Genomic DNA, 23,010 nt, shown 5'->3' on the forward strand with positions numbered 1-23,010 from the left:
ACAGGTAATACACAGTACACAGGTAGTATACAGGTAATACACAGCACACAGGTAGTATACAGGTAATACACAGTACACAGGTAGTATACAGGTAATGCACAACACACAGGTAGTATACAGGTAATACACAACACACAGGTAGTATACAGGTAATACACAACACACAGGCAATATACAGGTAATGCACAACACACAGGCAATATACAGGTAATACACAACACACAGGTAGTATACAGGTAATGCACAACACACAGGTAGTATACAGGTAATACACAACACACAGGTAGTATACAGGTAATGCACAACACACAGGTAGTATACAGGTAATACACAACACACAGGTAGTATACAGGTAATGCACAACACACAGGTAGTATACAGGTAATGCACAACACACAGGTAGTATACAGGTAATACACAACACACAGGTAGTATACAGGTAATGCACAACACACAGGTAGTATACAGGTAATACACAACAAACAGGTAGTATACAGGTAATACACAAAATACAGGTAGTATACAGGTAATACACAACAAACAGGTAGTATACAGGTAATACACAACACACAGGTAGTATACAGGTAATGCACAAAACACAGCAGTTTTTCCTTTTATATACCAAATATACCCGGGAAAGATATCATTTTCAACATTTATTGTGTTTGTTTTTTTTCTTGAAAATTCAGTGAAAACCACTGAATGATAAAAATAAGTATATTCTTTAAGTATTTGATATAGTTTCCAAGATTAAGCTAGCCTATTTTATCTACCTGTGATTAGATATTTTGTAATGATATTATAATGTATTTTGAAATTTGAAACAACACACACACATTTATGGCTTACAGCTTTATTTTGTTCAAGGCAATTTTTTTTTTGTTTTTTACTGGTTTCTGTTGATTTCTTTGATGAAAATGTGTATTTCAGTTTTGTCTGCACTAATATAGAAAAAAACTCCCAATGCAAACAATTTATTGTGATTGAAAAGTATAACAAAAATTTATGAATATCAAATGTAAATACTTAGGGGCAGATTCGCAATAGAAGCCTTAGAAAGGTTCGTTCCAGAATTAAACAAATAGAAGGTGCACATTTTCAGTATGACGTGTATTCTTTTGAAAAATGCTAAAGAATGGAGAGTGTGACCAAACTTTTGTATGCATAGATCAAGTGGACCATAGAAGGTAGTTATGATGAAAAAGCTCCAGACTTCCAGCCTCGAAATGGCACGGTGCTGATGGCAGATGGACAGAAGGACTCGGCAATTGTCATACAAGTACTTCCTGATAGCATCTCGGAGCTAACAGAAACATTCTCATTGGTTCTCCTGTCAGCAGTAGGTGGGGCAGAAATTGACACACAATTCAACTCATCTAAATTCAAAATTCTGTAAGCATTGTAGTATCCTATTTCTTGTTTTTCTGAATGATTTAATAAATAATTATCCATTTAAAGAATGCATAAAGTACCTTGACTCTATTCTGAAATATTCACTGTGATTTGTTCAGGTATCTTTCTGCTAGTGTTTCACAGGCTTGGATTTTGTCTTTAATATACTTTGTATGTATTTGTTAGGTACAATGACTACTATTCTTGGTATCTATTTGTTAGGTACAATGACTACCCTCATGGGTTGTTTGGAGTCCAGCAAGCCCTGCAGTCTGTGTATGTGAACCCAGCAGACCTGAATAGATTTGTCAGACTAAATATCACAAGATATTATGGAACTTTTGGGGCAGTAATAGTTACCTTTAACATAAAATATGATCAGGTAAAAAAAAAATCATGCCCTGTCACAATTTGACATTTTCATTTTCACTTTTCTTGATTGTGTGCTTGTTAATTTTATTATGCCCCCAAGATCAAAGATCCAGGGGCACATTGTTTTGTCCTGTCTGTCGTTCTGTCCAAAACTTTAACTTTGTTTATAACATTTGAATGGTGAGTGATTTGACCTTAGAACTTGACTTAGAAGTTTTACTTAATTTTTAAGAAAAGTTAAACTAGGCAATACCTCCTAAACTGTGTAAAGTAGGGCTTTCATATTTTGTATATAGATTTCTTATGACAAGGCGTTTTATTGGATACCATGATCTTTAACCTTGTTGCCTTTATCGTGGAGTTTGTCCCAAATTTCAAAACTGTAACCTTGCACATAACTTTTGAATGGTGAGTGATAGGGTTCTCATATTTCATATGTGCATTCATGGTGACAAGATATTTCTTTTAGTACAAATGTGTACCAAAGTTTTTGACCTTGTGACCTTGACCTTGGAGTTTGATCTATTTTGAAGAAAAGTTAATATAGGCAATATAACCTGATCTATTTAAGGTAGGGCTTTCATATTTTGTATATAGATTCCTTATGACAGGACCTTTCATTTGTGTCTATGTAGCTATTGGGAGAATAGTGTTTTAAAACACATCCTGTTGAATAAGCAGTGTTGAAATGTCATACATAGCCACCATACATGGAGAACATTTTCATTTAACCTTGATTTCAGCACTTGAATTTGTCTTGGGTTTATTTTCTGAACATCTGTAATACATTTGTTCACTTAATTTCAAAAATTTTAAACCTGAAAAAATGTATCCTTGACTTAGTTTTGTACCTTCTGGAAATCACTCCATCTGTCCATCCACAGATGCATTTTGTCCAGAGACTATCTCAGAGACTGTCCATATGCTTTTTACCAAATTTTGTGGAAATCTTGTATACCATGTTAAAACTATGCACATGGTCTTTAGATTGATGCATTCAATTTTGAGAAAGCAATGGCTATTTATAGTTATTTTTCATGATATTTCTGTACCTTCTGTCTGTATCCTCCCTTACAAACAGCTTTTGAGGGTGAATTGGTTTCATCATGCCTGTCTGTTTGTCTTTTCATCCATCCATCCATCCGTCCATCTGTTATCGGGACAATTAATTGGTTTCACCTATTTAAGTTTAGATTTAAGTTGGTAACTACAGGGCATTACTGAGTTACTCAGATTTGTTTTTTCTCCATGTTACTCAAGAATATCAATAAAGATTGGGGTCAAAGGAAGTGTAGGTTACTAGTCTGTAACTTGTGTTCAAAATTTAAATTTGTATCTTTCTTATATTCATCTATATATCTCTATGGATAAGTCTTGTTAGGACCACAGGCAATTATATCGCTTGGGTTCGAATTTAGTATTAAAGAGTACTCTTTTATAATAAATTCGAACCCAAGCGATATAATTTCCCGTGGTTAGGACTGGTTTAGTTTGATTCCGTATCTAATTCAGCTTATTTTTTTGAACACCATAAGGGATGTAATCTTAAACATGGAGACATTTCAATGAAAAAATTGTTGACTTCACATTTGATAACTATGCATTCAGCTTATTTTACTGAATACAGTGAAGTAGAATTTCATTCCTCAAGACATGTGAACAACAGTATTATGATCATGTAGAGCAGTCATGTTTTATGGAGAATGTTATAACACACTTTAATGCAGATTGTTTTTAATAAACTCCAGGAGGTGAGTGATTCATAAATTAGAATTTCTGACTCCTAGAGAGAAAAACCCACTCAGATTGACTATCTAATGTACAATAATCTTCTCTTTTGACAAACAACAAAAACATTAGCCTCCCACATGTTCTCGCCCAGAAAATGAAATATCAGCTGTAGCTCTGGCGAAAGGGATTACACTGGAATTCCCATGGCAGTTTGTTAGTTCTCCATCTTGATCCCTGTGTCTGTTACAGTAAAATTTAATGCTAATGTCAGGTTTGTGTTGGTACCCTAGTTTTCACAAGTAGCATGCAAACAAAATTTCCTCATAAACCACATCAATGGATAATACGTTTTACGTATGCTTTGAATGCTGCATCTGACTTATGTTTTATGCATTAGACTAAGTGACTATGATTATAAAAAGCATTTATAGGTGTGTTTCCAGCATATCCAAACAAACAGAACTTGTTCATGTAACACAGGCCCTTAGATAAGGTCACCAACAGAACTTGTTCATGTAACACAGGTCTTTAGATAAGGCCACCAACAGAACTTGTTCATATAACACAGGTCCTTAGATAAGGTCACCAACAGAACTTGTTCATATAACACAGGTCTTTAGATGAGGTCACCAACAGAACTTGTTAATATAACACAGGTCCTTAGATAAGGCCACCAACAGAACTTGTTCATATAACACAGGTCCTTAGATAAGGTCACCAACAGAACTTGTTCATATAACACAGGTCTTTAGATGAGGTCACCAACAGAACTTGTTCATATAACACAGGTCTTTAGATAAGGTCACCAACAGAACTTGTTCATATAACACAGGTCTTTAGATAAGGCCACCAACAGAACTTGTTCATATAACACAGGTCCTTAGATAAGGCCACCAACAGAACTTGTTCATATAACACAGGTCTTTAGATGAGGTCACCAACAGAACTTGTTCATATAACACAGGTCTTTAGATGAGGTCACCAACAGAACTTGTTCATATAACACAGGTCTTTAGATGAGGTCACCAACAGAACTTGTTCATGTAACACAGGTCCTTAGATAAGGCCACCAACAGAACTTAGCTTGTTCATATAACACAGGTCCTTAGATAAGGTCACCAACAGAACTTGTTCATGTAACACAGGCCCTTAGATAAGGTCACTTTTGATCTCTGTTTCATTTTTATAAAAAAAAGTTTTCTGGCCTTGGGGCCAGGGGTGCAATTTACAAAAGAAATTACGACTTACGACCAACTTTAAATACTAGAATTTTTCAGTTTATTGTATAAAGATAATTCGCTCTAAATGCAAAATATTAATTTAAAATGGGAAAAATTAAGCCTCAGAAAAGTTTTTCTTCATTCATTTAAAGTAACAACTGTGTAATACACTTTAAGATTTGCGACTTTGTCGTAAGTTGTTTTGTAAAACGGGCCCCAGATCTGTGTGATGTGTGATTCAGACCTAGGGAGAAAGTTATGGTTATTATCTCCTCACAAAGATCAAGAAGGGACACAGTGTGGTAACATAATGGTGTATGGGTGAGTGAGTGTGTTATGCCAGTATGAAATACATCGGATTTGATGTCTCATTTATAGATAGCTGTGTTCTTGTTTTAAGGTCTCTTTTGTATACATGTACATGTATATTGTCATTACAAAATTCCTGTCCAGCAATGTGTTTTTAATGCAGGCACAATTGTTGCTCATATTAAAAAACGAATGTGTAATGATCCTCAATCAAGGTCAAAAAGTAAAGTTCGCAGAGGTTGATGGTTACTACAGTCAAATGTTGTTATCTTGAACTCAATCGGGGGCCAAGAAAAACCTTATTAAAGGAAATCCGAGAGTTCAATATATCAATTAAGGTTAAGATATGTAACTAAAATGTAATTGACCTTCCTACTCACTTCACCATCTCTATGATTTTCAAGATATCGATGTTGGAGATACCAATTATGAAAGTTCAACTGTATATATAAAGCATTGTAGATAAAGAAAAGGTGAAAATGTGGAGTTTATACAATATGTTATAATATTTTCAAATATGCCACATGTTGGATGTATACTTTTATGTGAGGCATAAGTCTCCTTATGACAGTTTTAGTTGATTTCTGTTTTAGCCACTCTCAGGGGTCATTTTGAGTAAGAGCTCAGGGACTGTGCAATTTAATGAGAAGACAACTGTGATGACACAGGACATTCTGATTGGTGGAGATGGCTTCCTGGCATTAGACACAACCTTTACAATTACCTTAACACAAGTCCAGTTTTTGGGAGAAGGAGGTATGTGTCACTGATGCAGCCACACATGGTTATAACAGATTATCATGATTGTATGTCTGAGGCTTGTTTCATTAAAGAGCATGTAATCAGACATAATGCTAGTCTACACATAAATCAATGATGAGCACAGAAATTCACATTTCTTATTAATGTTGTAACTTAATGCAGGACTAGATTCTACATCTACTCATGAGTATGTGTATCCTTAGTCTCTAGATAAACAATAGTTGAGTTTAGGGTGAAAGCTAATGTATTACTCTTTGACAGTTTGGTGTGTTGATTTGCAAAATTAAATGGATACAGTGATTAGGTACAGACTGTACCAACATTGTTTCACCAAAGGCATGAATGCAAAATCCATGTAAAAAAAATTAACTAAGAATACAGAAGGAAAGGTGATAGCTTATTTAAATACCAATTAGTTGTCGTATTTATATGAACACACAAAAAAAATGTCCAAACGCAAAATGGTATAGAATGTTTGCTATCATTATTGTGTAACCCCAATTGGCAATCCTTGGTTGATTCCTCTACTACTGAAATAATCTTAAATGCATAATTTATCTTGATTTTAAATTATAAATTGATATAAGAGAGCAATGTCTTTTACTGGTATAAATATTTTTTCCTCCATATCATGATTTCAGTACATGAAAAACACTGAAAAAGTATATTTATAACGTATTTTACAACATAAAACTGTGGTACATAATTATGTAAAGCTGAAAATTCTTCTGAACACAGTATTTCTGAGTACTCTGTATATCTGAAACAATAAACATGCATGCATCGTACTAGACAAAAATATATTGTATTGCTATATTGCTATTCTAGTAGTAAAGACTTGCCATCAAAAGTATGTGTGAATTAAATATGAATAGCCATGATATAGGGCTTGTATATATGTACAATTAACTGAATATTAGCTTTGTAGGAGAAGCATGACAACATAAGAGATTTCTTTTGTACAAAAAAAAATATTTTTTGTGAATTTCATAGACCTGCAAAATTGTCAAAAATTGATCTCTAGTAAAAATAGAATCTGTCCAAATGGAAAAGGTTAAGAGAGAATATGTAAAACTTACTGTTTGTGCCATTCACCAACAGTGACAGACCCACCCAATTTTAAAGCTGGAGAAACTGAGACAAAGGTCAAGGTCCCTGCACTGGCTGGCAACAGTGAGGTGGGCTTCACAGATACTCTGGGAAACATTGATGAAGGTAAAAATCAACTTGCTGTGTGCTTTAAGACCGCCTATTTTTTCATTCTCAAGAAGGGACACCGTAAATATTCTCATTTGACCTTTGATAGAGACGGGAACAGCCACTTTGACACTAACTCGCCAGGGACTGTATGGAACCATTCATGTCCCATGGAACAGTGGGTTTCCCTCTGGTGGCAAACCAGAGTTCTTCACTGAAGGGCAGATAACTCCACCCACTGGATCTCTTACAATTCAACATGGGATACAAACCAAGAACTTCACTGTTTCTGTAAGTTGGCTTTATCTGGATTCAAAAGATGATTATATTGATTGCATAACTGCTTGTTTGTAACAAAAGATATTTGTGGGTGAGATTAAGAGTAAAAGCAATTGGAATTAAAGTATTTTAAATTTTTAGAAAATTCATTATATCAAGTGAATATGAACATTTCATTCTTTAAAGGTTGTTGCTGTTCTAAATAGAACAGAGTTGTTTGCCCTTCATTTGACAAAAGCGCCCCCTACTACAGCCAGGGGAGGAGCCAGACTGTCCATCACTCACAATGTCATTAAACTGGAACCTCACGGGATTATCCGGTTCGCTCCTAACTCCACACACCCTCAGAGTGTCTCGGAAATGGAAAGCACAGTAAGACTATTACAGAATCATCACACTATCATTGTAATTTCCTTCACTTTTATATCTAAACCACTAAAATATAGGAAGAAATTACTTATGGAATGTTTTATGCATAATGATGACTGTGGGTATTAATGCAATTAACAAAGAGTAATTGTGTTTGTTTTAGATTAGTTTAATGGTCCAGAGGGTTTATGGTTCGGAGGGTAAAATAGAGATCACATACAGGTCAATAGAAATCAGTGCACAAAGAGGTTCAGATTTCATCACCTCGGAAACGAATGCCATAGTGATGGACCCTGGAGTGACCTCAGGCCTCATCACTATACAGGTATGATAGTAAACACAGAATGTTTCTGCACTGCTCTTTATTGCATTCCATGAGATATTGAGGACTCGATATCCTTAAGCCACATGTATCACTGAGCTTAATGTGATCTACATGTATTCTAGACATCGGCCATTGTTCTTGGGCTTCTGAGCATTTTTTTTAGGTCACCTGAGTAGACTCAGGTGACCTATTGCAATTGGTTGTCGTCCGTCGTCGTCCGTTGTGTGTTAACAATTGAACATTTTTAACATCTTCTTAATAACTACCAGTCCAATTTCTTTCAAAATTGGTATGAAGCATCATTGGGACAAGTGGGACATAAATTGTAATTTTCAGGACTCCAGCATCCCTGGGGCCCTAGGGACAGGGCAAAAACTGCCCAAAATTGACCAATTTTCAAAAATCTTCTTCTCAAGAACCACACATGTGTAAGAAAAACTAAATGCATTGTGATGTAGAGCAGGAAGACCTCTACCAAAATTGTAAATTTCATGATCCCCGGGGTAGGGGTTCTGACCCCAGGGTGGGGCCAAACTTGGTATATAACTTGTTTATGTGTAAAACACTTAAATAACATCTTCTTTAGTGTGGTTGATACTTATATTGACACTAAATAGATATTTAAAAAGAGCAGGTAGTCCTTTACCAAAATTGTAAATTTGATGATCCCAGGGGTAGGGGTTTTGGTATCAGGGTGGGGCCAAAATGGTATGTTATTAAATGTGTGAACAATAGACATTTTTACCTTCTTCTTGATAACTATCATTCCAGTTCTTTTCATATTTGTTATGAAGCATATTTGGAACAAGGGAGACATAGATTGTAAATTTCATGATCCCCGGGGTAGGGGTTCTGACCCCAGGGTGGGGCCAAACTTGGTATACAGTGCTAAATGGATAGAGCAGGTAGTCTTTTACCAAAATTGTAAATTTAATTTTCTCCAGAGTAAGGGTTCTGACCCCAGGGTGGGGCCAAACTTAGTTTATAGTATGTATGTGTAAGTTTGCTGATACTGTATAAAATCTAAATGCAGACTTAGAGATAGCAGAAAAGGATGCACAAAAAATGGTGAATTTCATAACCCAGGGTTATGACTTTAGGTTGAGTCCAAATTAGTCATACATGTATCTTTTGATATCTTAATGTTAATACATCTATTATTTAAAGCCTTTCATCAGTGTATGAACTTTTGAGGGCAGTGAAGTTTTAAGAACACATCTTGTTTATACTGTTGCTGAACATTAGAATTTAGCTTAGATATTCAGAACAGGAATTTTTTTTCTAGATTTCATAGTTCATGGAAGTAGTGATACTTTTTCACTAGTATTCAGGTGACCAATAAGGCCTGTGGGCCTCTTGTTTTATTTCTGAAGCTGTGCATGGCAATGATACAAATTATTCTGATTTAACAAAATCTTTATCTACTGACATGTTTTGTGTTGAATTTAGGTTCGTCAAGACAATATACCAGAAGAAGAGGAGATATTTACTGTCAACCTGACACACGTAGAAAAGTACCCAACAGAGATTATCCCAAGTAAGTACCCAACGGAGATTATCCCAAGTAAGTACCCAACGGAGATTATCCCAAGTAAGTACTCACAGAGATTATCTCAAGTACTCACAGAGATTATCTCAAGTAAGTACTCTCAGAGATTATATCAAGTAAGTACTCACAGAGATAGTCCCAAGTAAGTACTCGCAGAGATTGTCCCAAGTAAGTTTTCACAGAGATAGTTCCAACAAAGTACTCACAGAGATTATCTTAAGTACTCACAGAGGTTATCTCAAGTAAGTACTTACAGAGATTATCCCAAGTAAGTACTCACAGAGATAATACCAAAGAAGTACAGAACAACAGTATTAGGAATTTACTCGAGTCATTTTAGTTATGCCGCTACCACGCTTCCACTACGATACCCCTACGATCCTCTACATACAAAAAGCATACTACAAGCATGATATGATTTACAGCAGAATACAGACAATGTCGTACAGTCTTCTATGTCTGTGTAACATTGACATTCCACTTATACAGTACGTTATCTTTATACACACATGCAGAAATACCCATTAATACATGTATCACTCAAACTATGTGAAGTATAAGTTCTTGCAACAAGATGAAACTATTCTCTAGGCAACAATTACACCAATCCAAGAGGCATCAAGATTTTCTAGGTCACCTGAGTCGTTTAGCCGACCTACTGCTATCTGTTCCCATCCATCCTTATGTTCTAATTCGACCATTCTCAACCGAACATAGATTATTTATATCCTTATTAAAAAATCATAGCAAAAACACCAATATTATGAGTAGCAGCTCCAAGACCTGCACATTTTATTGATGACATTGCTCAAATTTCATATTTCAAGTGCTTAAGATTACTATACAATTATACCATGTAACTAACACAAAAATGGGGGGGGGGGGGGAGGTTGGATTATTGTGAGTGAAATGCACAGTCTCCCCCCCCCCCCCCTTCCCCTTTTCAATTCACGTTATTTTATGTCAACCCCTCTCCGTTCTTGCCATATGCACAACTGAGATTTTTGCTGGTGCACCAAGACAAACACAAATATTTGTTTTATTTAAGATAGAACCTTGCTTAATTCAGGAAAAGTATTCAAAGCCTTTGGAAATGTGGGGAAAATTGTTAATTTGTCAATAAAAATTTCACCCCCAAAATTAAATAACACCTCATAATAACAAGTAAAATTCTACTCAAGCTCCGTCTGCTACATGCCGCCATCAACGATGGGAGTCAGTCTGTGCTCTACATCTTCTTTTACATCCTAGAATGCAATACATGTATATACCGGTGGGAAATATGCCCAACCACCAAAAAACCAAAGATTTCAGACGAAATCAATGACCATGTAATATTGAAAATAACAATAATGTGTTATTTTTAAAACATATAAATGTTTGCGTAGAATAACTTATTTGCGTTATTTTTCAAATAGTGTGTTTGCATTATGCCCCTGACTTTTGATAATCAAAGCTGTAATATGGACAAAGAAAGATGACCTTACACTAAAGCCCTCTCAGAGTAGTTTCCAAGGCTACAATACATGTATCAGTTTTTCCTCGTCCTGCTTTTCGATGAAAATTATAACGCAAGTGCATCTGTTGATTATGATCAAAGCTCTTGACACAGATGTCCCATAAAGGGGGTAGAAGATGACTCCTTCAAAGTACAAGAGATGTGTTGCATAAGAAAAATGATCAGGAATCAATAGGAAAATTCTTAGGAGGAATCATATTTCATGATTCAAGTAAGTCCAGATGAAGTAAATATTGCTTATAGTCAGGTAGGTGACTGACAAGAAATTCTGGGCAAGCATAGACCGTCAGTCTTGATGGTGACTTCAATCTGGTTTGTAAAAGACTTAAATGCTATGGAATCATTAGATTTCTTGGGGGTTCAATTTTCATACATCTCATGCATAACTTTCAAACCACAATATTTAGATTTCCAATGTTTTTGCCTTTCATATCTGTAATCAGTTGTTCATTTTGGACAATGATGTGACTTCAGAGGAATAAAATGTAAGGTGTCCCAGCTGATTTAATTGTATGAGTCAATAAAAGGAGTAAAAACTAATTAAAATGGTGAATTGACAGCAATTATGAAGTAGACATTAACACATTAAGCACAATGGTATTACCTAAATCATACAAAAACAGAAGCTTGATGGAAAACAGTTTTGTAGGGAATTATGATGCACAAGTGCAATTACTGCAACAACATTGTGTTCCTTTTCAAAAGTCAAGTTTCATTCATTCTAACAGTCACTTCAATTTGCACAAAATTCACCCATTTAATTGAATTTCAGAGATTCCCACTATTCTTAGAATTTGAATACTTTGATTTTGAGTCAATTTTACTAGTTTACATTTGTATTTCTGTGGACAAAGAAAGATGACATTAAACTAAAGCCTCTTCAGAGTCATTTCCAAGGCTACAATACATGTATTAATTATACCTTGGTTCCTTGTTTTGATAATGTAAGTTTCTCTGTTAATTGTGATGAACAGCTTCACAAATGTGTTAAGTACATGTAATCATCCACAGGTGGTAGAAGGGACAACTCCTTCAAAGTACCAGAGATGTGTTACGTAAGAAAAATGATCCGGAATCATAGGAAATTTAGTCTTAGGAGGAATCATATTTCATTTATTATTTATGTAATTTGAAAAAGTCCAGATGATAAATTTGTGAATATTATCACTTAGTCAGGTGAATAACAGGAAATTCTAGGCAAGTAGGCCTTCAGTCTTGATGGAGACATCTGGTTTGTTTAAGACTTAAATGTTATGGAATCATTAGAGATTTCTTGGTGGTTTAATTTTTGTAGATTTCTTGTGTATATAACTTTCAAACCACAGTATTTACATTTCCAATGTTTTTGTCTTATTATCTTTCCAAATTGTATTGCCATTTCTATAGTAAGTGTATGAATATAAATAACGGTAAATATAGTACATCTAATTCTGAATCAACGACTGGGAATTCTGACAGAAATAAAAGTAGAATGCCAGCTCCAAGTGTCGCAGTTCATACCCTCATGTATTTTCATAATGAAATTTATTTCTTAAATGAAATATACAATCTACATCATGTTTCACTGCACAGAAACCATAGCCATGGAATTTTATCCCAGCACACTCTCGACAATCCCTGAAAAATTACACCCATGAATTCAGTTGATTCTATGATAAGTATTTTGTTGAAAATTAATCTTAGCAGTTATTAATTTTTTGAAATAGTCTAGAGACATTTCTTAATGAAGTTCATAATATTTTACTTAGCTATTAGATAAGTCTTTTTGTTACAGTCTAGGACATCCTTAGGTTGGACTTTAGCAGGTCCTAGAATTGTGCCTAATTCTACTTATAATCCTACTAAGTCAAAATCTTAACATGCTTTATGTTATATCCCCTTGTATTATGTCTGTCTAACATTCATGCTACCTGTCTCTTTCCCCCCCAGAAATATCTCCTAGACTGAGCTATTTGGCCTCAAGTTCTGTTGTCAAAATCAAAGAAAGCAACGATGCTTATGGGGTGCTGAACCTTGAACCAACGTCATTTGCAATTGACGAGGAAAACCGACAGATTAACTTCACAGTCCGAAGAACAGGCATGTATAAGTATTTTAAATGCAGATTGTATCTAAATGTTAGAATTTTTATCATCTTTATATACAATTCTATACAATTCATGCAATTTCTATCCAGGCACCTAACATATTATTAATGTCCAGTGTTTTAGTACATGTACACCAAGAAAGTTTTGTGAAGCATCTGAAATACAAGAAATGATAAGCTTAAGAAGTGATTTTAGCTGTTAATTAATAGAGATTAATCAGCAAGGGAGTAGCATGTGCTGTTAGGTGAGAAGTAGAGAAATATGAAGTCAAAGGCGAAACAGTCAGCATTTAATTGTACGTATTTGACGAATTTAGCAAATTTAAGGTCAAATGAAGGACAATGACTCCATCCAAGGGGAGGTAATTAAAGAAATAATGGATACAAGTCCTATCTTTAGAACTGCTTGACCTGAAGTGACCAAACTAATATGATAGCCTCCATGCTTTATTAGAGACAAGGGATGTACATTGGAATAAAAATAAAAGTATTTATAGTATTTTTATAAGATGTCTAGTTTTAATTTTGTCCAAACTACATGTATGCTTCCCATAACCTACCTTGAAATGCACACAGACATTGTCCTGTAAGATGAAAATTAGTTATACTTAAATGAAAGTGTAAGCATTCAAATTTATGTTTTATTATAGGTAGTTTAAGAGTACCGTATATACTCGCCTATAAGTCGGATTTTTGGGAGTAAATTTTTGGTCCAAAACTCTATGTCCGACTTATAGGCGCGTCCTTAGAAGATTGGTATTTTTCTGGAGGGCGTAATGTAGTGTTTTTTAAACAACTCCGATGATCATCATGGACTACCACACAGATGATTATTGTTCACAAATATCTAGACATATTGTATTGTTTATATATTTTAAAATTATGTATAAAGTACAAGTATTTACATATTTTTATCTAGTTAAAAATTATTTACATACTGGTAACTAATACTTTCAATTCAACTAATCTATTGTTTATCGGTAAAATTGAATTACGAACCTGATTTAATATTGAAATATTCATATGTATACCGGCTGAAATATATTTCATAAAAGATTGAATATTGTTAACAGATAATTTAGATTATCATTCTTGACTCTTATAAACTCTATTGTTGATACAATGAATTATACCAGAATCCCACAATAACAGTTTTGGAGAGGTGCGTGCCACTAAGTAAACACAGTGTCAGGTACTGGTCATTAGGAGACCATAATTGCTTAGGTAAACAAGGGATCATTGTCCATAATAGATCAGGGGATGCATTTAAACCCCAAACAGTTATGGCTTGGATATTGAGCACCTCAGAATTATTAATTTCTCAAAATATAATTTGAAACATAGGTAAAATGTCAACCGATTCTGACAAAAATTTGTACCGACTTATAAACGGGTCAATTGACAAATTCCTAGTACAAAATAACCTTAAAAAATACAACCGACTTATAGGCGGACCGACTTATAGGCGAGTATATACGGTTATGTTCATTTCAATCTATTGACTGTTTTGAACTTTTAACATTATACAGTTATTTCATGTATCTCAGGAAAGCAGTAAAAATTATTACCTCATAAACTATTGCCCAAGGCCCACACCAGAGGGCAATAATTCATTAGGTTTTCACACCACTGAGGAACAATAGTTTTGACTGTTTCCTGGAGATCTATGAAATAACTGTTTTATTATCCACGTTATCTACTTGTTAGGTCATATGTGACATTTCTGACATTTTTTTCTAAAATCAGATTTTCATCTCCTCTATATGAAGAGTTTGATGATTTCCGAAATCAGTTTAAATCTTATAGTGTAGTAATATTACCATACTCCGTGTGTCAGCCTGTTTAGTTCAATGTTTAGATCACCTCTCTAGTAATGCAATGTTTCTGGGTTCAATCTCTGGTCGATCCAAAGATTTTTCTCCCCTTCTTTGCCACAATAACTTAGTGATGTCCATATAGACAACCTTTTGTAATCCATAAGAACTGGCTTTATATTTTTACTAGGTACAACCAGGAACTATCAAAATATGTGAACACTAAAAAAAACTTTATGATATATCCCAATTAATTTTTTTGTAGAAACAAGATAGGATGCAAGTGAATTGTACCGGAAATGTATCAAAAGATTATATATTATTGAGAGATGTTGCATATGTCCTTAATTAGGCCAAGTAAAATTAATTAGTAGATTATCATTCAAACTTCACAAAAAAATGGGGCGGGTGGAAGGATTTTATTTTTTATTTTTCGCCATGGTATTCTTGACCTCGAAAATGCCTTCTCTCATTGAGAAAAGGCTTTATAAATCATAATTACATGTGTATTTGGGTTTCTAAAAGGCAAAGTGAAACAAAGTACGTTTACGATACTGGACCGGACGTAAAAATATCCGGAAATCGTAATTTTCAAAAATAAAAAAAATCGGGGCGGGGTGATTTTCGAGGGGCAGGCGGGAATGATAATCTACTAATTAATTTTACTTGGCCTTAATTGCAGTTTAAAGAACCATAGAGTTGTAGTTTAAGAGAATTTATTTTAATATTTTATAAAACATTTATAAAATTCAATTGTGATGATAGATATGTTCATTTGAATGATGGTCGTTCATTCTTAGCAAAATTCACATGCCGTGCCATAATACAGTCAAACCTTATTGATCTGTAAATAGTTTTCCTGTTAAATGCTCAGAAAAATTAAGAAAGAACAAGCAAAAAATGCTAAATTACTTTACTAACAGATAATTGGATGATAGTCTTGAATGAGATGCTGTCAACAAAATAGCTTGATTGCTTTGAGACACATGTATTGATTGTGTTTAGGTGGTTTGTATGATACTATCATTGATTGTGTTTAGGTGGTTTGTATGATACTATCTTTGATTGTGTTTAGGTGGTTTGTATGGTTTGTATGATACTATCATTGATTGTGTTTAGGTGGTTTGTGTGATACTATCATTGATTGTGTTTAGGTGGTTTGTATGATACTATCATTGATTGTGTTTAGGTGGTTTGTATGATACTATCTTTGATTGTGTTTAGGTGGTTTGTATGGTTTGTATGATACTATCATTGATTGTGTTTAGGTGGTTTGTGTGGTACTATCATTGATTGTGTTTAGGTGGTTTGTGTGATACTATCATTGATTGTGTTTAGGTGGTTTGTATGATACTATCATTGATTGTGTTTAGGTGGTTTGTATGGTTTGTATGATACTATCATTGATTGTGTTTAGGTGGTTTGTATGGTATGTGTGATACTATCATTGATTGTGTTTAGGTGGTTTGTATGGTTTGTATGATACTATCATTGATTGTGTTTAGGTGGTTTGTATGGTACTATCATTGATTGTGTTAAGGTGCTTTGTGTGATACTATCATTGATTGTGTTTAGGTGGTTTGTACGGTACTATCATTGATTGTGTTAAGGTGGTTTGTATGATACTATCATTGATTGTGTTTAGGTGGTTTGTGTGGTACTATCATTGATTGTGTTAAGGTGCTTTGTGTGATACTATCATTGATTGTGTTTAGGTGGTTTGTACGGTACTATCATTGATTGTGTTAAGGTGGTTTGTATGATACTATCATTGATTGTGTTTAGGTGGTTTGTATGGTACTATCATTGATTGTGTTTAGGTGGTTTGTATGGTACTATCATTGATTGTGTTTAGGTGGTTTGTGTGGTACTATCATTGATTGTGTTTAGGTGGTTTGTACGATACTATCATTGATTGTGTTTAGGTGGTTTGTGTGATACTATCATTGATTGTGTTTAGGTGGTTTGTATGGTAATATCATTGATTGTGTTTAGGTGGTTTGTGTGGTACTATCATTGATTGTGTTTAGGTGGTTTGTATGATACTATCATTGATTGTGTTTAGGTGGTTTGTATGGTACTATCATTGATTGTGTTTAGGTGGTTTGTATGGTACTATCATTGATTGTGTTTAGGTGGTTTGTGTGGTACTATCATTGATTGTGTTTAGGTGGTTTGTACGATACTATCATTGATTGTGTTTAGGTGGTTTGTGTGATACTATCATTGATTGTGTTTAGGTGGTTTGTATGGTAATATCATTGATTGTGTTTAGGTGGTTTGTGTGGTACTATCATTGATTGTGTTTAGGTGGTTTGTATGATACTATCATTGATTGTGTTTAGGTGGTTTGTATGGTACTATCATTGATTGTGTTTAGGTGGTTTGTATGGTACTATCATTGATTGTGTTTAGGTGGTTTGTGTGGTACTATCATTGATTGTGTTCAGGTGGTTTGTATGGTTTGTGTGGTACTATCATTGATTGTGTGTAGGTGGTTTGTGTGGTACTATCATTGATTGTGTTTAGGTGGTTTGTATGATACTATCATTGATTGTGTTTAGGTGGTTTTTGTGGTACTATCATTGATTGTGTTTAGGTGGTTTGTATGTTACTATCATTGATTGTGTTTAGGTGGTTTGTATGATACTATCATTGATTGTGTTTAGGTGGTTTGTATGGTACTATCATTGATTGTGTTTAGGTGGTTTATATGGTACTATCATTGATTGTGTTTAAGTGGTTTGTATGATACTATCATTGATTGTGTTTAGGTGGTTTTTGTGGTACTATCATTGATTGTGTTTAGGTGGTTTGTATGGTTTGTGTGGTACTATCATTGATTGTGTTTAGGTGGTTTGTGTGGTACTATCATTGATTGTGTTTGGGTGGTTTGTATGGTTTGTGTGGTACTATCATTGATTGTGTTTAGGTGGTTTGTGTGGTACTATCATTGATTGTGTTTAGGTGGTTTGTATGGTTTGTGTGGTACTATTATTGATTGTGTTTAGGTGGTTTGTGTGATACTATCATTGATTGTGTTTAGGTGGTTTGTGTGGTACTATCATTGATTGTGTTTAGGTGGTTTGTATGGTTTGTGTGGTACTATCATTGATTGTGTTTAGGTGGTTTGTATGGTACTATCAGCGCACGCGTGAGAACAGTTGGTGGAGGAGAATCTTGGACTACCCAGATAGTCCCCGAGCTGAACCCCTCCTCTAATGACACCATTACCCAGATCCTGGGGGCCAGGAATGGAGTGAATGCAGCCACAGCAGTCCGGGACTATGAGATGCTGGATACCAGAGTGGAGTTCAAGGTATGCAGAGTCAAATTATATCTCATCAACGAAACGCCAGATTATATCTCATCAATGAAATGCCAGATTAATATCTCATCAACAAAACGCCAGAATAATTCTAAAATCTTGGTTCCATTTTGAAGGACTTCATGGTACAAATTTAACTGAGTGTGTGTTCATAATGATAATCCCTTGATATAAAGTTATAGTAGTAGCTCTAAATCTGAAAATTTTATATTGTTGCAAAAATGTGCCATTATGATAGTTTTGTATGTAACTTTAACCATAGTAATTGATAAGATTAAAAAAAAGTTTGAGATTTTATCAAAATAAATTTTTTAGTTCTATTGAATAGCATTATATAGAAATCAATTTGTGTACGGGAAGACAATAATGTATAATCTTGCTTCATTCAGAGCCTCTGGATAGGTTTTTTTTTGACACCAAAATGAGAGCTAGTATTACTTTAACATTGGTCATTGCATAGATACCAATGGAAATTAACTAACCAGGTTAACATACAATTGTTTAATAAATGATTTTTTTCTTTCATTTTTGAATACATTTTTATACATGTAAAAGCAAGTTCAAGGTCATTGATTTCGTACACAATAACCCACATTACAAAACATTGAAGTGTGTTGATTGTGTAGTTTGGTCTTTTCTATTGGTTAAAGAATTGTTGATATTATGCTTAAATATTTTATGGTATGGATCATGTCTATAGTTGAATTACTGTACTGCAGATGATTTGAAATCTGTGATTAAGAGAAAAATGCAAAATTTGGGAAAGGACTGACTTCTTCATATGATACTGTATACAGGGTTATTTTTGCCCCGTGTAATTTATGCCCTTCTTTACTTTCAGATGGTTTTGCCCCATTTTTAATTTGCCCAGACACAGTTGTGTTAAAAGAAAGATAAAAGAGAAAACTGCTTTGCCCAATCTTGAATTTGCCCACTGACAACAGTGGCGAAAATAAAACAGGAGCAAATATTCCCCTGTATACTACAATACTTCTTTTTGTTTTCAATGCTGTAAAATCATTCTCTTATTCTCTCATTTTAATTTTTTTTCTACCCCCCCCCCCCTCCTTGCTTCCAATGTCTGTGAAAAAATGTACAACCAACTAAGTGTGTAATGCAGTGTATGTCATTTTTAATGAGCAGCAAAATGAGCAGGTGAAGTTTGTCTCAGTTGAGATACTCTCAGACACACTGCCTGAGCCAGATGAGACAGTTATTGTGTATCTTGCTCAACCAACAGGCGATGCCAGGATAGCCAAAGGATCCCCAGATGGAGGCAAAAAAGTAGGTCAAAGAAAAGTTTACATAGATATCTCTATTGTTGTTTTTATCACTATTAACCTTTACCTGTAGATTTGAAGCTGATTTATAAGACTTACTTGATTCTGATATGGAAGATGCAGATGATCTAGCAGCTGTAAATTACTTCAAATTCAGAATCAGTTGTTTTCTTGTAGGGATTTTCTGTCATTACAATAAGACAGAACGACTTATCCAATGGTGTCGTAGGATTTGCTCAAAGTTCAAAGGTCATCACAGTCAATGAGGACACATCTCCAGCATTTTCTCTGACTCTTGCCAGAAGTGATGCAAAATATGGGGATGTGGTGGTGAGTTATAGACAAGATACCAGGTATATCATAACCTCAGAGTTATGACCATTTAAGTCCCTAGCTCCATTTTAGGTTGGTATTTCTGCCATGGTATATTCTTAAAGATAGAAAAATTCTAACCTCTTAAAGAATGAGTGTGGTTTGGCTTGGGTGTGATATATTTAGTGTATATAAGCATGATCGGTGCAGATATCAGAGCCAAATCTTGCTGAGTTTATCACATCATACAATGTGTTACAGACAAATTTTCAAGTGCCAGTAATGTTGAAGTTGTAAGAAATAGGGAGCATTATATTGTACAGAATGGCCCATTTTCAACATTTTAGAGTACCCATGTAAAGGAAATCCAATGAATGTGAATTTTATAAACAGGTGACCTGGAAGACTAAGCTGTCTGTGGACAGTACTGAGGCACAGGATGCTGTCCTTGGAAGACAGCTACAACTGACCGCAGGGACCACAACCTGTCCTGCCCTCCAAAACACCTGTCAGCTCAACATTACCCTCGTCAATGACCAGGTGTGTGTGAGGGAAATAAACATCTGAATAAAAAAAAATGTTGTTAATTGTGAAAGATATGAAAATTAAATGCTAGAAATTTACCATAAAATGAAATTTTACTGTAAAATGATTTTTTGCTTTGATAGGACATTCTTTGGATTTGTGAAAATGAATGATAATTTCAATATCTATTTAAAATTGATTATCAGGTTAGCAGCAATGTAATGTTTTCTAAGGTCTCGATAATTCAATTAAACTTATGTAAATACTTTATACCATAGTGGACTGTAATTAAGCACTTGAACAACTTGTTCACTTGAGAATGAAGAAATCTTGTTATGCCAATGTAATCTACACATTTGAAAAATTGAAGAGCGGATTATTTCAGGAACCAGAAGAGAGCCACGAGTTCATAGTGGTGCTTACAGGTGTCAGAAATGATGCACGTCTTGATGAACAGAATGTTGTTGCTAAGGTGATTGTGGAACCCAGTGACAATGTTAGAGGACTTATCCAGTTTACGAAAAATTCCAGGTAAAATACACTTTTAAAATATCTTTGCCATATTGCACTGATGAAATATGCAAATCCTGTCCCTAACAAAAATCAGCTGGCCATTATTATTAAAGAAATAAACTGGTTCAGATGTACACTATACAAAGTCTGATTACATTTGGAATCTTGAATTCTCTACACTTCATGTTAGAAGAGGTGCATTCTGAAGATACTTCCGATTATCAGAATAATCATGTATGAGGGGGTGTGGTGCTTAGGATAGGTTTTGTTTAGCAGGAGTGACTGCTTTAATATGCCTGTCTATAAAGGTTTGGTCAGTCTGTATTATGAGACATTGTTTCCATACTTGTACATCTGTGTCTTCCCCTCCACCCCCCATCCCCATTTATCATATCACAACAAAGCTGATGGACTACAGGAAGCCCCGTGTTTATTCTCCTTTCCTGTCCGTCTGTGTGTCTGTAGAAAGCATATAGGTCTGTTCTCACCTTATGACAAGATGAAAAACAATTAAACCAAATTTTTATCATTAACACATTTTGGGATGCTTCTTCCAACTCGTAGTCCAGGCTTGGCTTTCTCGAAAAAATCTCAAACTTAAGATTGAGTTTTCTTTTATTTGAGCAGTCAAAATTTTCAGTAAAATCTCTTTTGTATTAAGTCTGAGTTTCAACTTAAGTTTTTTGTTGTTGAAAAATCCAAGCCAGATGTGGCCTCCAATTTGAATTTTGTGTGTCAGTGACTCTTGTTAAGGACAGCATTTAGGTCCTCACCTCATAGAGTATTACAATCCAAACTTGCTGAATTTACCTACATTACCTACATACTGACCAACATTTTGTGCTTCATCGGATTTGGTTAATACATGTGATACAGTCTTGGATCTGATTTAGAAGATTGGACTCGTATTACTTTTAATAATATTTTTTTTGGATATCTACAATTTGATACAGGTATATGTTATGTCAGTATATTTTCTAAATGGTAAATTATTCATCACATTTTGGCAGTTGATATTTGATGAGTCGAGGGTCGAGAGTCAAAATTAAAATTAGAATTTAGCTTAGATATTTAGAACAGGTTTTTTTTTCTAGATTTCATAGCCCTTGGGAGTAGTGATCTGCTATTTCACTAGTATTCAGGTGACCAGTAAGGCCTGTGGGTCTCTTGTTTTTCTTGAAGCAGAGGATCATCAAATTCTATGAATTATTGATTAATTTTGTTGATATTTATTGTGTATAGAAATGTCTTATCAATTTATCTTATCTTTCTTTTAAAAGAGTTGTTGTGATTGGGAAAAGTGACAGAAATGTTCGTTTACAAGTGGAGAGGCTGAAAGGGCGTGGCTACCGTGTGGAGGTGGGCTATCAGACATTACAGATGACCAATCAGGAATCTCTTTATGGAATCAGGATAAATCCAGCACTAGAGAGTGAAGATTATCAGGCAAATGTGGGAACCTTAGAATTTGAAGAAAACAGACAGGTGATTTATCAATATTAATATATCGGTACTTTATCAATATTCATATATCGGCACTTTATCAATATTAATATATCGATACATAGTAAAGGTACAATACATGGTAAAGTATTATACAAAGTGAAGGATACTGACATTGAATTAGAATAAAGACCTATACCTACTTGTTAACTCACCCAAGCCAATCAGCTTAAAAGTTTAATAACTTTTCACATTTTTACTTCTTTTTAAAAAACACTTGACCATTTTCAAACAAATACTCACACAGCATTCCAGGATTGAATGATTCAAAAGTTCAAACATAGGTCCATGTTCCCCACCTAGAGGAAATGGCACTGCAGAGAAAATAGGGTTAGAACTACAATTGAAAATCTTCTTCTCTATCACCATTTGAAGCCAGAAAAAACCTTTCTTCGTTATGTACATTTAGCTGTAGATTCAAGTTTGTATGCCGAGAAGGATGGCACCATGATTAACTTAAAGGTGCAAAGTTTTCCATAAGAATTAATAAATACAACAGGTCTGCAGATTATGATCATATCACCATGGTGTTAAATATTACATTCATGTTTGTTCAAACCAATGTGACCCCAAACTGAGGGGGTAGCTTCGAAAGGGTCCAGAGGAATATCTGTAGGATTTTCAA

General features: G+C 34.6%; 1 protein-coding gene across 1 annotated transcript in view; it reads left to right on the forward strand.

Annotated features, from left to right (window-relative positions):
- The window catches only part of LOC125652025 (adhesion G-protein coupled receptor V1-like), a 152,909-nt gene that overhangs the window by 96,969 nt on the left and 32,930 nt on the right, over nucleotides 1–23,010 (forward strand). The window contains exons 75-89 of the mRNA XM_056165905.1: nucleotides 1,169–1,392; nucleotides 1,615–1,774; nucleotides 5,618–5,780; nucleotides 6,888–7,001; nucleotides 7,093–7,274; nucleotides 7,449–7,634; nucleotides 7,795–7,956; nucleotides 9,406–9,493; nucleotides 12,954–13,103; nucleotides 18,050–18,243; nucleotides 19,396–19,536; nucleotides 19,710–19,862; nucleotides 20,238–20,384; nucleotides 20,755–20,900; nucleotides 22,163–22,367. Of these exons, the coding sequence (XP_056021880.1) occupies nucleotides 1,169–1,392; nucleotides 1,615–1,774; nucleotides 5,618–5,780; nucleotides 6,888–7,001; nucleotides 7,093–7,274; nucleotides 7,449–7,634; nucleotides 7,795–7,956; nucleotides 9,406–9,493; nucleotides 12,954–13,103; nucleotides 18,050–18,243; nucleotides 19,396–19,536; nucleotides 19,710–19,862; nucleotides 20,238–20,384; nucleotides 20,755–20,900; nucleotides 22,163–22,367 (2,415 nt within the window). The remainder of the gene's footprint in view (nucleotides 1–1,168; nucleotides 1,393–1,614; nucleotides 1,775–5,617; nucleotides 5,781–6,887; nucleotides 7,002–7,092; nucleotides 7,275–7,448; nucleotides 7,635–7,794; nucleotides 7,957–9,405; nucleotides 9,494–12,953; nucleotides 13,104–18,049; nucleotides 18,244–19,395; nucleotides 19,537–19,709; nucleotides 19,863–20,237; nucleotides 20,385–20,754; nucleotides 20,901–22,162; nucleotides 22,368–23,010) is intronic.

Source organism: Ostrea edulis, chromosome 5 (assembly GCF_947568905.1).
Source record: "Ostrea edulis chromosome 5, xbOstEdul1.1, whole genome shotgun sequence".
NCBI classification, from domain to species: Eukaryota; Metazoa; Mollusca; class Bivalvia; order Ostreida; family Ostreidae; genus Ostrea; species Ostrea edulis.